The sequence below is a fragment of the Pteropus medius genome, unplaced genomic scaffold, assembly GCF_902729225.1.
Source record: "Pteropus medius unplaced genomic scaffold, Ma_sr-lr_union100, whole genome shotgun sequence".
Taxonomy (NCBI): Eukaryota; Metazoa; Chordata; class Mammalia; order Chiroptera; family Pteropodidae; genus Pteropus; species Pteropus medius.
In genome coordinates, this window is record NW_024349797.1 from 14,489,346 (window position 1) to 14,503,357 (window position 14,012).

The 14,012-nt window shown below is 43.1% G+C and overlaps 1 protein-coding gene across 9 annotated transcripts in view; it reads right to left on the reverse strand.

Moving 5' to 3' along the window:
• TTC7B (tetratricopeptide repeat domain 7B) overlaps positions 1-14,012 on the reverse strand; it is a 226,185-nt gene that overhangs the window by 115,501 nt on the left and 96,672 nt on the right. For all 9 annotated transcript variants that reach the window (XR_005657575.1, XM_039884012.1, XM_039884013.1 and 6 more), the window contains 2 exons: positions 10,284-10,347; positions 6,374-6,511 (listed from right to left, as the gene is read on the reverse strand). Coding sequence is in view for 8 of the 9 variants with exons in the window: in XM_039884012.1 (XP_039739946.1) it covers positions 6,374-6,511; positions 10,284-10,347 (202 nt within the window). In the remaining variant the exon portion in view is untranslated. The remainder of the gene's footprint in view (positions 1-6,373; positions 6,512-10,283; positions 10,348-14,012) is intronic.

Below are 14,012 nucleotides of genomic sequence, written 5' to 3' on the forward strand. Positions count from 1 at the left end.
AGTGTTAGGGTCCATTCTTTCAGGTATCCTTTAAGGAGGGGGGACGCGGACAAACAGGAAAGCACAATGAAGTATGCGGCAAAATGCATCTGGAGATGATGCCATATCAGATAAACTACGGCCTGTGGACCTGCTTCCTGTTTCCATGGAGTCCAAAAGCTAAGAATCGTTTGGAGATGAACACTTGCCATCGACTTGATGAGAGGGATTACTAATTCCGAATTCAAATTAAATGAAATGTTACCCCCCAAACAATCTCATTCTTCTCATTTAATGCATCTATATCACAAAAAGTGATATTATATTTTAATTTAATCAATAGAAATTTTGTGGAAATTTATACCTACACAATATCTTTGATTTTTCTTATTGATTCTCATAGCCTAAAATATTTAGTATCTGGCCCTTTATAGAAAAGTTTGTCAACCCCCAGACTAAAGGAATGGGTCACTTTATGTCATTGAGGCAGGACTGAACTGCTCTAGTATTCTAAAGACATGGAATAGGTGAAAGTTACAAGGAGATAAATTTCAGTTCAAGACTTTCTAATAACCAAAGAGGAATGGAGTGGTATGTACGATATAATCTGTACCAAGAGCTGTGCTGGCTCTTTCATACCTCTCGCTGAGCTTCATAACAATCCCTGAGGGAGAAGCCCAGAGTGGCTAAATACCTCTCCTGAAGTCACACAGCTAGCAAAGGCAGAGCAGGATTTGAACTCAGATATGCCTGACTCCAAGGTTGAGTTTTTTCACTATGTGATGAAAGACCCTACTAAGGGTCAAGGATCGTCTGTCTGGGTTATTACAGGGGGCATTTTTACATTAGAAGCATATTATCAACTTAACCAATAAGAACGGTAACATGCACTTTGCATATGCTATCTCTTTAGTCATCACAATAACCCGTGGAAGTAAGCCCTATTATTGCCTGTGTTTTCCACATAAGGGGACAGGTTTAGAGAGGTAAAGGAATCTGTTCAAGTTCATACTTGGCATAGAAAGTAGCAGAATTGAAATTCGAACTCAGATCTCATATCAAAACTTGAGATACTATTAAGAGGGCAGTACTACCCAAAGTGATTTACAGATTCAACACAACCTCTGTCAAAATTCCAACAGTCTTTTTTGCAGAAATGGAAAAGCAAATTCTTAAATTCATATGGAATTGCAAGGCACCCAGAATAAGTGAAACAATCTTGAAAAAGAGCAAAGTTAGAGGACTCACACTTCTGGATTTCAACGCTTACGACAAAGCTACAGTGATCAAAACAGTGTGGAATTGGCATTAGGATAAATATATAGAGCAATGAAATAGAACTAAGATCTTGGAACTAAACCCACATACCTATGGCCAACTGACTTTAGACAAGGGTGCCAAGTCCGTTTGACGGGGAAAGAATAGTCTCTCAACAACTGTCATTAGGCAAGTGGATATCCACATGCAAAAGAATGAAGCTGGATCCCTGCCTCATGCCATATATAAAAATTAACTCGAAATGGATCAACAACCTAAACATCAGAGTGAAAATCATAAAATTCTTGCAGAAAAACATTGAAGTAAATTTCCATGACCTTGAATTTGGCAATAGATTCTTGGATATAACACCAAAAACATGAGCAACAAAAGAAAAAACTGATACATTACACTTCATCAGAAATAAAAACTTGTTCATCAAAGGACGTTACCAAGAAAATGAAAAAACAAACTACAGAATAGGAGAAAATATTTGGAAATCTGTTGAGGGTTTATTATCCACAATAAACGAAGAAATTCTATAACTCAACAACAAAAACACAAACGACCCAATTTAAAACTGAGTATGGGTCTCGAATAGCTATTTCTCCAAATAAGATACACAAATGGCCAATAAGTGCATGAAAAGATGTTCGACATCATGAGTTATTAGGGAAATGCAAATCAAACCCACAATGAGATACAACTTCACACTTAACTAGGGTGGTTATTACAGCAAAAACAAATGGAACCCTTGTGCCTTGTTGCTGAGAATGTAAAATGGTGCAGCCTCTGTGAAAAAGAGTTTGTTTGTTCTTCAAAAAGTTAAGCATAGAATTACCACATGACCCAGCAGTTCCACTCTTGGATATATATCCGAAAAGAAATGAAAACAGAAAGTCAGATATGTGTTCATTGCAGCATTATTCACAACGGCTAAAAGGTAGGAACAATTCACATGTCCATCAATAGATAAATAGATAAATAAAGTGTGGCGTGCGCACACATACATACACACACACACACACACACACACATACACATACACATATAATGGAATATTATTCAGCCACAAAAGGAATGAAGTCAGACACATGCTATCAGATATATTATCACCACATGACTGAACCTTGAAAACCTTAGGCTAAGTGAAATAAGCCAGGCACGAAAAACAAGTATTGCGTGATTCCGTAGTATGAGGTACTCAGAATAGGCAAGTACATAGAGACAGAAAGTAGATTACCAGGTTATGCGGGGAAGAGGAGGTGGGGACTCACTGCTTAACGAATAAAGAGTTTCTGTTTGGTGTGACAGAAAATTTGGAAAGAGTCATGATGGTTACACAAAATTGTAAATGCAAGTAATGCCACTGAATGATGTACATTAAAAAGGTTAAAATGGCATACTGAAAAAAAAATTTAAGTTAAAAATTTCTTTCACTGAAGGCCATAAGAAGAGAGCAATGATGCTTAATTCAAAAAATGCTTCCATAATGATGGGAATGCAGGTACCAGGGGCCACATCGGCGGCCGAGATTCTGTGGAGCAGGCCTATCGAACAAAAATTACATAGCTGGTTCCTACCGGGATGACTCCCAAAGCTGGACCAGAGTTGGGGTCTGTGGGTGCTGTGCCCCAAACTGGGCCCACCTCTTCCTCTGCTGCCTATGTCCCGGCTGAATGACCTTTGACCTTTGGATGTCCCTGGGGAAGACATACTCATTGTACATTCAGGGACGGTTTAATCAAAAACCAAAGAAAAGGGAGCAGGATAAAAATATACATTGGCTTTGAAGCATTAGTTTATTTGGCAGGTTTTTACTGAGCACCATAAACCAAGCGCTCTGCCTTGATTTCTCCGAAGTCTGCAGCCCCACTCGTGCCGGGTCACACTGAGGTCATTTAGGGACCTAGGTCAAGGCGGCTGGGTTTGCGCAGTACCAGCGGGGCTGCACGAAGTAACCAAATTCCAATGTACACCAGCCCATGGTAGCCCTGTCAAGGAGACTTGTCAGACGTTCGAGTGTTCTTCACAATGCTCCCTGACGAAATAAGTGTTTGGGTTAGGGATGTAAAAGTGTCCCTTTGGTACGAGCACTAGCCAGACAGTTCTACCCACAGGACTAGAATGTTGTTGAGATTTACCATAAACAGATGAATAGGAGTTTAACGGGAAAGATAAAAATACCATTTCTGTCTTTAAAGCTGCCATGTCTATGTAGAGGGGACACATACATCCTTCAAAGAGGACCCCATTACCTTCTGTCAAAATGGAGCCATTAATAGTCAAATTTAAGAAAAAAAGAAACCTCCTTAGCAGCTTGGGTTCATTCTGAAAACAGAGGAAGCAGGGCTTGTTGCTTTACTTTTAATAGCACGGGTTGTCATGCCAACTAGTGCTGCTGTTTAAATTGAAGGGGAAAAAAAATAAAGAAGTGTTCCTTCCTACACAAACCTTTCAGCAGAGCTCACAATTAGTCTTTAAAAAACACGAAAACTCATAGCGCTGGAGATATGGTAAACACCGTGCTTATATTTAAACCCGTCAGAAAGAGGATGTAATAAACCTTTGGTTTGCATTTCCTTTGCCCAGTATCTGGCTGAACAGGGCCCCTGAAAAAAAAGAAAGGTGCTATGTGGGCATACACAAAGGCAGCCAATCCCGAGACGGGAGAGGAGCCTTCCATCTTGAACAAATATAACTGGAGAAAGAGACAGGACGGTTTTCATGTAAAAGGGGATCTGCTCCCCCATAAACACAGCTCTTAAAGGCCTGGGCGCTCACAATGCCACGCACCCCGCCAAAGATGTCAGCGACAGGAGGACAGGAGACGAGAAAAATCCACAGATACTCAAGGGGGTGAAGGCCTGTGCTGGGCCAAGGGTGGACCGAGCCCCAGTCGTCAGTGACCAAGCTGTCCGAAGACGGAACCGCTGCCTCGAGGCGCCGGGCACCTTCGCTTTTCACCTGTGACATCGGTTTTATTTAGAAGGTCTGAGACACCACAGCCATCAAACATGTGCTAGGGGAAGTGCCCACTGCGAAACTAAACAGAAATAGCAAAAAAAAAAAAAAAAAAGAAGCTAAAGCCGAACATCTGAGTCCTTTATTAGGGGATGTGACCCGGCGGGGAGTGCTTCCCAGCGCCAGCCACACCGGCTGCAACTGCCCGCTCGCTGCCTGGCCGCCTCCCTCTAGACCCGGAGCCTTGCACGGGCAGGGACCGCGCCTGACTCATGGCCGTACCCCGGCCTTAATCGCAGCCAGAGGACGGCCAATATGTGCGTAGAAGACACGAATGTCCTCCGTTTTATTGACCGATCTATATTTTTAATAGATAAAACACAGACATAGTACAAAATTCAAGAGCCTCCGAGGGATAAATGGCAATAAATTTCCCTTTCTGCCATCCTTCCACTCTGGCGCCTCTGAGGCAACCTCGGGGACTGTCACCATTGTTTAAACGTGACTGGTGCAGTGAAATTCTAAATTGCAAAGGCTCCAACAACCAAGCAGACTACTCGGTGACTTGGGTGCGTCAGGTCATCACCAAAGATGGAAGCTAAATGTGACATCAAGACGAAAGTCATCTGGGTGAAAACAAGGTCCTGGCATTCCACGCCAGGAGGAGGCACCTGCCAGGGAGCTGCTGGCTTGCCGAGGAATGCTGCTAAGGTGACAGCCGTCCCCCTGGAGTCATTCACGGCACGACTAGAAGTCCGTGGGCAGGGGTCATCCAGCCTGTAACCAAGTAGCTGCCTCGAGCTCCTCACACCTGTTTCAGACATAGGCCAATTTCAAGCTAGGGCAAGGATACGTGGCTACATGATGGGAAGAAGCAGACATGCCAACCACACTCAGCCTTGGACCCAGAGAGATGCCTCGTGGTTTGTCTGGAGGAACAAAGTTTACCTTCAAAGAACTCAACCATGGGCTGGGTGGCTTTGTCCCCACAGATGGGCTGCACAGGGTAGACAGGAACTAAGGTAGGCAGGGGAAGAGGGTCCCAGGAAATCAAAGCACCCAGAGCGGTGACAAATCTGGGCCAATCCCAAACCTGGGCAGTGTCCCGGGGGGTGTACCGTGTGTGACAGGAACATCTGGACACACTGCTTTATCTAGTCGGCATGCGAGGGGCTTTTTTTGAAGACTGAGTAACCATTGCCCTGTATAGTCACCAAACCAAAGACTAAAAAAAGACTCGAGCCACACAGGCTCATCTGCTCTCCAAGGCCCCTGCCTAATGTGGCAATGCGCTGCAGGCTGGAGGGTGAGCCGGGCGCTTATCTGATTTCAGCCAATCTGTTACTGTATTTTATTCCATGTCCTCGTGCCCAGAGGCTGTTGCAATGTGTATAAATTTAGAAAAAGAAAGATAAATACATGGAAAAGTTCATTTTAACAAAATGAGTTTGTTTTCTTTCTTTTTATTCCACTAAAGACAAGATAAAATGATCTCGTTCCTTATTCAGCCCCTACCACCGTGGACTGTGGTACTCTGGGCAGCGACTCAGTACTGTGCAACCACAGCCCAAGGTTAACCCGCTTCTTCTGAAACTGCGAAACAGTCAAGCTCCCATCCTAACTGCTTCTCAGAAGCTGAGGGAGTGAGAGACAGCACCTGGCACAAGATCTGTAGTCAGTGAGGCTCTGGTCAAGCAAAAGACCCTACATGAAGGAAGACACTGTCTGACTCTACATGAAAGCCTATATCAGCTCACCGGAGAATATTGTGTGCCTGAAGTTGATGTTTTACCAGGAGTTACACATTGATTCTTTAAATAAAATCCGTTTTATAAGGAAATTAATAGCACAGATGGCAGATGTGGGGTTATGGTGGAAATTATACTGAAAGCAAAATTGCTTGAACAGTGATTGCCTTCCCTCACACAAGAATCACAGCCGGGAAGGTTTCTGGACCCCTTGTGGGAAGTGACCGCCAAAGAATTGTACCTTCTAATCATTTAGTCCCGTTTCCATTTTATAGAGGATGAAACCAAAGTTAAATAATGGGCCCAAGGTCACGTGGCTGCCAGTGACAGAGGTGGAGGCCAGGTCCGGGTCCAACAGCTTCTCCCAGCGCTTAAGCCACCAGAACCACCCACCACCTGGAGGCATCCAGACTCAGGGGCTGTACCTCCGACAGCATCTCATACTGGCCTCTTCTTCCAAGAGCAACAGTCAGCAAATCATAGGCCACGGACGCACTCTGCAGGCTGATGAGGCGGTCGCTCTTGTGCTCAGGTATCCGGCTCAGCACAGCATCCCGGTTGGCCTGAAAACAACCCAGAAGAGAGAAGCAGATGGTGAGCCAGCCCATGCGCACAGCTCTCACTTTGTGGAGAGAAGCCATCTAGGCCCCGCTGCCCCTAACAGCTTGCCGAGGGTCTGGAGAAAAGATCAGGAATGAGTAAGGGGCTTGTCACCTCCGGCTGTCTGTTCAAAATCCCCAGAGCACCCCAGCACATGGCACATGTTATTCTCCAAACACCGAAGGCCCGGAGGTGTGATCCTACATGGTACACACACGTTCCTGTCAGCAGGTGTTAGGAGAAAGGGTTAGGAGCCAGTGCAAAGCAGGGTGATTTCTCCTGGGCTCAGGTTCCCATACAGCCTCGTTGCTGTGCTGAGACGTAGCTGCGCTCTGGGGCAGCAGAACCTTCCATCGGAGGAGGCCCTGCTGCATCTCACTTGCAGATCCTGCTTCTGCTCTCTGTTAAGAGTGGGAGAAAACTCCCAGGCCCACACTTTCCATCACCAAATGGTGTCATCGAGTTCCATCAGTCCTACAGAGACATATCATACTTTTCCTCCATCACCAAAGCAACATTCGAATCCCTAACAGACATCTTCATTGGAACGGACTACAAAGACTGATTCAGTCTTGTTTAGAAAAGCACAAAACAGATGTATAAGAGACAGCAAGAAGCAAACAGATTGTTGTTTGAAAGATATTACTGCAGAGGACTCAAGAGAACACCTTGCCTATTTCACATCTCCATTGTGAGAAATACAGCAGGCACATTCAAGCTTATTAGTCTCATCTATCTAGAAATCAAATGCTCTTTACAGCAACTTGTTTTCATTATTTTTGAAATGTAATTTCTCTACCGGTTCCTCCAGACATATCCCATGCATTAGAGACTCTAACCGCTAGCTCATTTTCCTTTTCTCTCTAACAGGGGAGTCAGAAACAGTAAAGTTAGATTTCACCTATCTTTTTTGCCCTTGATAATTAACAGAAGCCTCCAGATCTATCTGTCCCTAGGTGCATGGGAAGGGACTCTCAGCTTTACCTGCGGAAGTGGTTACATGATGTATCAGGGTCACTTGTTCAGGCAGGAGGATGTTTGTCTTCCCACCCGACATTCGGAAATGCTATGCACACACCTTCTCTCTCACTAATGAGGAAACATACTTTCTTTTTATATGTGAGTCCAAGGCATTTAGCCACTCATCAGTGCTTACTTTAAAACTCCTTGCTCTTAAATGTCAAAGACAAATAAGAATATGTAAGACAGGCTACTTCCTACAAAGTGAGTCATCTCTTATGGAAATAAGCCTGCTTTTGAAGATTTTATTCTAAGTTTTTCTTATTAGGAGTGGCTTTTAAGCCAACAAAAGAAGCTCTGAGGGAAATAGGGCTTGCTATAAGTGGTCTCATTTTATTAATTTGATATAAATGTTCTATACTGAGACCAATGCCTGGAAGAGAACAAAATAAAATACTATTTAAGAGAATTTTTCAAGTTATGCCAAATGCATTCTTTTAAAAAAAATTTTAGAGAAAATCTACCAGTGTCTTTTGATTAAAAAGGTTCGATACAGAAGCTCAAACAGATCCGCAAGTAATAAATATCCCAGAATACTGTATCAGTGTTGATTGTGAAAATACAGTTCTGAAAACTTGTCTCCTGGGGAAAACTAATTTGATTTGAGGTGAGAAAGCAGTACGATTCCAAATGAGTTCTTGTAGGTGGAGAGACTAAGGACAAATTTATGTTTCTAAGGTAAAATCAGAACCAATGAAGAATACAATTTTCCCAAACACCGAAAAAACACAGCAATTCTCTTTTTGGTTCTGAAGTTGAGCACCTTTTATTTTTCTGTCTAAAATATGAAAAATCAAGAGGTCGAGGAACATGAAAAAAGGCTTCCAAAGGCAACTTAATTTAGATTTCTACCTATATAATTACATCGTTTACAGGGAGAACACACCATTTTGGTTGGAGGCCCAGTCCTTCATATTTACTGATAGTATCACTGGATGTCACCAGCCCCTGAAGAGACTTTTGAGAAATTAAACACCACGAAGTCAAATCTGACTGTGTCAAAGGGACCCCAACGATGAGCGTTATTCGGGAGAGATGGAGGCACCATTCCCAAGACACAAGCATTTTAAAGATGCGGCCAGGTTTTCCAAATTCCAAAACGGAACATGTGCTCTGACAACAGAACTCAATGTTTTCAACCACACTTTCAGAACTCTTACAAAATAGAGAACCAGGCTGGTTTGCTCAAAGGAAACTAACTGCCCAGTTGTGAAGAGTCCAGCTTAGAACGCGGGAATGTTGGCTGGGAGGCCGACGTGAACTGGCCACCACCAGAGAACTGATGACAGCGCACAATGAGATGTGCTCACATGGAAAACAGATACCGAATGCCACCGAGTGCCAGTCTGTTTATATACGTGCCTTCCCTGATGGTGCCACGGCAGCGTAGAGAATGTAAATGATACCGTCCAAAGTTACCAGCAGACAGTCAAGGAAGGATGAGCCAACGGGGCAACCTCTTTCCTTCAGAGGAAGTAAGGCCAACGACGCCACAGGGCTTCCAGATAAAAAGAGGCAGGAACTCGAACAGTCTTGCTCTTGTAAACATCTCTGGGCCATTTCACAGAACAAGAAAACTCAAAGCTTTAAATTAAGGCAAGAAAGCTGCCCTTCCTGACCAAGTCCATCCCTCCTACACTCTGCTGCATATCTAAGTCTTTCTCACCTGAGTGCATTTCATACCTCCATTTAAATTGTATGCTGGAGCAAGAAGGATAACACCTTCCCTTGCTTTAGTTATGATTCCCTTTACACTTCCTTTCTCCACCAGCCTGCCAGGTGGGGTGAGAGATATGGGAGCAGGCACGACGATCTACTAGAAAGAGCTGCGTGATGCATCCACTTTGCCTGCTCTGGGCCTTAGTTTTCTCCTCTGTAAAATAAGTGAATGGGTGTGAGGAGCTCTAGGTCCTTTCAAATTCCAGAAATTTGCTCAGCACGCACATTGACTTGCCAAGGTTTGAACTACTGTAGCACATATTACCCCCGGAAGGTTCAAGCCGGGGCCATCGAGCTTAAAATGCAGAAGAGAAACCCAATAAATGATGAGCAATGAAATTCTAGACCTAAAATCTGATATCCTGGCCAAACACTAAGAAATGTTTCAAAGGAACCTAACAGTCTGGCAAAAACATCCCTCAGAACAGCAGAGCCAGGTAAGAGGAGTAAACTCTCACAGCCCGGGACTGTGCGATGCCTGGGGAACAGGTGGCGGCTTGGGGAAGGGACCTGTGTAAGAGGATGAAGCAATTTCATCAGCCTCCTGCTACAAAACCGAGAGGTTCACATATATAACAAGTGATGTAAACCCAACCCCTCCCTCTCACCAAGGCGCATTGAGAAGGCTCGTAAAGGTTGCCCTTTGGGGGCTTCTTCCCCTTTGAAAAGTCCCTTTCGTGATCATTTTGGCTGTAGTTTACCCATAGTACACACTCGTGCTAGTGTTCAATCAATACTCGGTAGACACGTGAATGAACTTGGATGTTTGCTAATTGCTAAGAAAGAGAAGCTCCATGCTCCAGGCCAACCAAGGAACATTTTACCCAGTCCAAGAATTAAGAAACATCCCTCCTTTGAAACCTCTATTGTTTTTCCTACCCGGGTATCCCCTCTAGTCTTCTCCCAAGAAAAAGAGTCACCACGTTGATGAAGTAGCCATGTCTAAAGAGGGACTACAGGAAAAGGGGAAAGGAAAATAAAACACATTCTACTTACCATAGATTCACTAATCAGCAATAACAACAGGGCTTCTTCGGTATTTTCTTGAGGACAAAAAATGCTGTATAAAGAAAGTCGACTTTGATATACGGCAATTTCCAAATAACACAAAATACATTGACTATGAGCAGAACTGTGTGCTAAAAGCTTCTAGATTTTTTTTATATAGAACCCATAAAAATAACGTATTATCTGGAAACTTGAATGAATTTGCTTATTTCTATGGTAATCTATAGAACTTATACATACTAACTATGCATGTTAATAGCAGGCCACAGGATGAAGACGAGCTGTAAAAACCAAGTTAAAAGTTCAAATAACATACAGGCCTGTTATAGAGGCAGAAATTTAGATTCCTACATCATCATGGCTTTCTCCTAAACCCATTATGGAGGTGTAAACTGCAGACATTTTAGTAAATAGTACTCTTCTTCTCTCTTTTCTTGCTGACTGGCATGTCTTATATTGTTCTTTAGGTAAAATAAGTTGGAAGCAATTTCAGAGTTGAAATAATTTCTAGAATACTGTAAGAATTTAATGAGTTACCTTACTTAAATACGCGTCTTGCTATGGGATGGTATGTAAGAGCTAGCTGTCTTATTTATCTATTTTATGAAATTTGGCTGAACCTTAACATCTTAGACTAAAAGAAAAAGCTTTTAAGCCCAATGTTGCTCTGGATTAGAGAACAACAAAAAGCAAACACAACCCCAATATCCATTCTCTATATCCTATTTTTTTTGTGCTTTGAGAATTTTTAATGACTTGTAGTATTTGTTTCCTGTTCTGAAGCTCTAGGATCCTCTTAGTAGAACTGTGTTATCACCAATTAGGCCAAAACTCCACCTTTTTTCATAGAATAAAAGAGGAGTACAATAAAACAAACTTGGTAAAAAAAAAAAAAAAGAACCTGAATATTTTGGAATAATCTAATAAAGATATAGGGGTACATCTTTTCAAAATTGCATTTATTCTCTAATCCTTTATTTGAAGAAGATGAGATGGCTTTCCCCATCCCCAGTAATGAAAACAATGTGCAAATCTACTTTCGCTAAATAGTTGGTACCTATTTGGAAGTCTGTGGCAACTGCATAGAATCAAAGTGCATATGTAGCCAGATGAAAAGTGCAGGGTGTACAGGCCCTTTCGACAACTCTGACTTCTAAGAGGAAGGAGGCTCTCCACGAGGATGGTTTCATGTATGCTCATACCAGGAATATGATTTTGTGAAAAAATGGCCCTGCTCCAGGAACAAGATTTGATGACTTCTAGGAGGTGGCAGAAGGGTGGTGTATAGTTTTGAGAAAGATAAGTACTTCTACTTTGCCCATAGATCAGAAAATAGAACCTCTGAGGCTTTTGAATTAGGAGTGACTGTGTGTGTCGACATGATGGCTTATTATTATTGTTAGTATTATTGACGGTAGTGTACCATTGTCTTATTATTATTGATATTATTGTATTGGTAGCGCATATCTGGGATGTGTGTATCTCTATATGTGTATCTTGGGATGTGTGCTTGTATTGGTAATGTGTGTGTGTGTGTGTATTGTGTGTATGTCTAGGATGGCAATACATGTGTATTATCATCATCGGGATGTGTAGTATTGTTAATGTATTGATGATAATATTATTATTGTGTGTAATAGTATTGTGTGTCTGTCTGTCTGTCCATTCAGCAATCATTTCTTAAATTCGTGGCTTGTGCTTACCTGCAGTTGGGACCTTACAACAAAGCAGTGACACTAACCATTTTTTTCATGACCAGCCAGTTCTACATGATGCAGACTAATTGCAAAGAGAGAGAGCTCATACTAATTGTGCCTTAACACCACCCAATTCAATCCATGGATAATCCCCAAATTTCATTTGAGCCATTCAGCCTGCTTAAATGTGAGGTTGTGTTATTTCCACCCGAGCTGCTAACAGAGTAGCACATTAACTGATTTTAATTCCACTTCCTCTACCCTTCCTTTCAAGGCAGACAAGATGAGAGCGCTGCAAAGCTCCCAGGGCCGGCAGAAAGAAGTGGGGGCGGGGGAGGGGAGCAAGAAAGGGTAGTTTTAAGACACATGCCTAAGAAAAACTACACACTGAAATGCCCCCTCTCAGCAATTACGGATTCTTTAGACCCGCTTCTGGCCATTCCTCCCCTATCGCCTGTTCGGGGAGGTGCAGCGCTCAGGGCGGACGGTCCAAATTGTTGGAGCTTTCCTTTTGTGACATTCTCCTCTTGGGGCCCCAGATCTTGCTCAGGGGAGATCACGGGGTGCTCAGACCTTAGCCTTGTGAAGTTGGAATACTGGGGCCCTAGATTCAAAGGAAATTGACTGAAGGGCAGAGTGGGGGATAAAAAGAGACAGAGAGGAAATAGGGATCAGTGAGGACAGTGAGGACAAGCTCCCCTGAGCTGGACTGGCGGGCTGGCGGAGGAGGTGGCAGGGCCAGTGCTGCTGGGCTAAGAACGGAAGGGCTGCCTTCTAATCCTGGCCACGCCATCCGCTCACCGGCTGCCCTTTAGGCAAGTTGCTCCTTTTCCTACTTTAGATGAATTTACCAACTCATTATCTGATTCTACAGACAACACAGGGAACAAGGGTGAGAATCCTCATTTATAATGATCATAATCTTGCCAAGGCTCTCAGATAATAATAGCCCTTTCTTAGAAATTTCCCCCAGATAGGTAAAAACGTCACTGCATGTGGTAGAAACAATAGTATAAAAGGAATTAATCCAATTTTATCCAAATGCATTTCATCTTTCTGTCATCTTTAGCTATGATACAACTAATGACAAGTTGGATGCCTGAAGGTCAATGGCACCACCCAGGAATCAAAGCAGACTCTATTTAGGTGCAAAGAGGGCCTTGAGCACCTCCAACTCACAAGAAAGGTGATTTGTAAATGACAATGTCAACTCCAAGGCCCAGCAATGGTGTCTTTATTATTTTAATATGCCTGGCTCTGATACTACTTGGGAATTCCTGGAGAAATACAGTCTCTGAACCACAGCCAGCCAGAAGAGAGCTGAAAAATCAAAGCTGATGACAATGCCATTCCCAGCCCCATCCCCACCCCAAGATGCACTGTCTGTTACATACACCAAGGCGGAAAGTGCTGTCAGCCCCAGGTTTGTGAGGAAGGAGGAGGGTTCCAAGACAGGAAAAGGATTTAAATTAAGCATTAAGAGAGCCTCTTGATTATGAGGGAGGGGTCAGTTGATCTGATCTGAGGATTACCCCGGCCTCTACACGGTTCTTCCATTTTTTGTCAATCCATTTGGTTAAATCCCCTCATGACTAAGAAAGAAAGACCTGTCACTTAGATGAGCCCCAGTCCACTGAGCTGTGCTGTGGATGAACTGAGTGAATCATACAAAGCACATCACCCTGCACAAAGGCTTCTAGGTCCCTGGTGAGGGAACAGGCCTCTCTGCGATGAGCTGAAGGTAGGCCGTGTACACTAGTGATGAGGGTGGCAACCAGTGACACAGCTGGTTGCTCACATGGCTTCGGTTCCGCCATCGTGTAATCTGTCTGACCCTCTAACATCCCTCATCTTTATACTTTACACGGCATCTTCATCCTTACCAAAAACCTTCAAGAACAATAGATTGGTATTTTGGAGTATATTAATAAAATGGAATACTATGCAGCAGTGAAGACAAACTACAAGTACATGCAAAAATATGGGTAAACCTCTCAAATATATTGTTAGACAAAAGAAA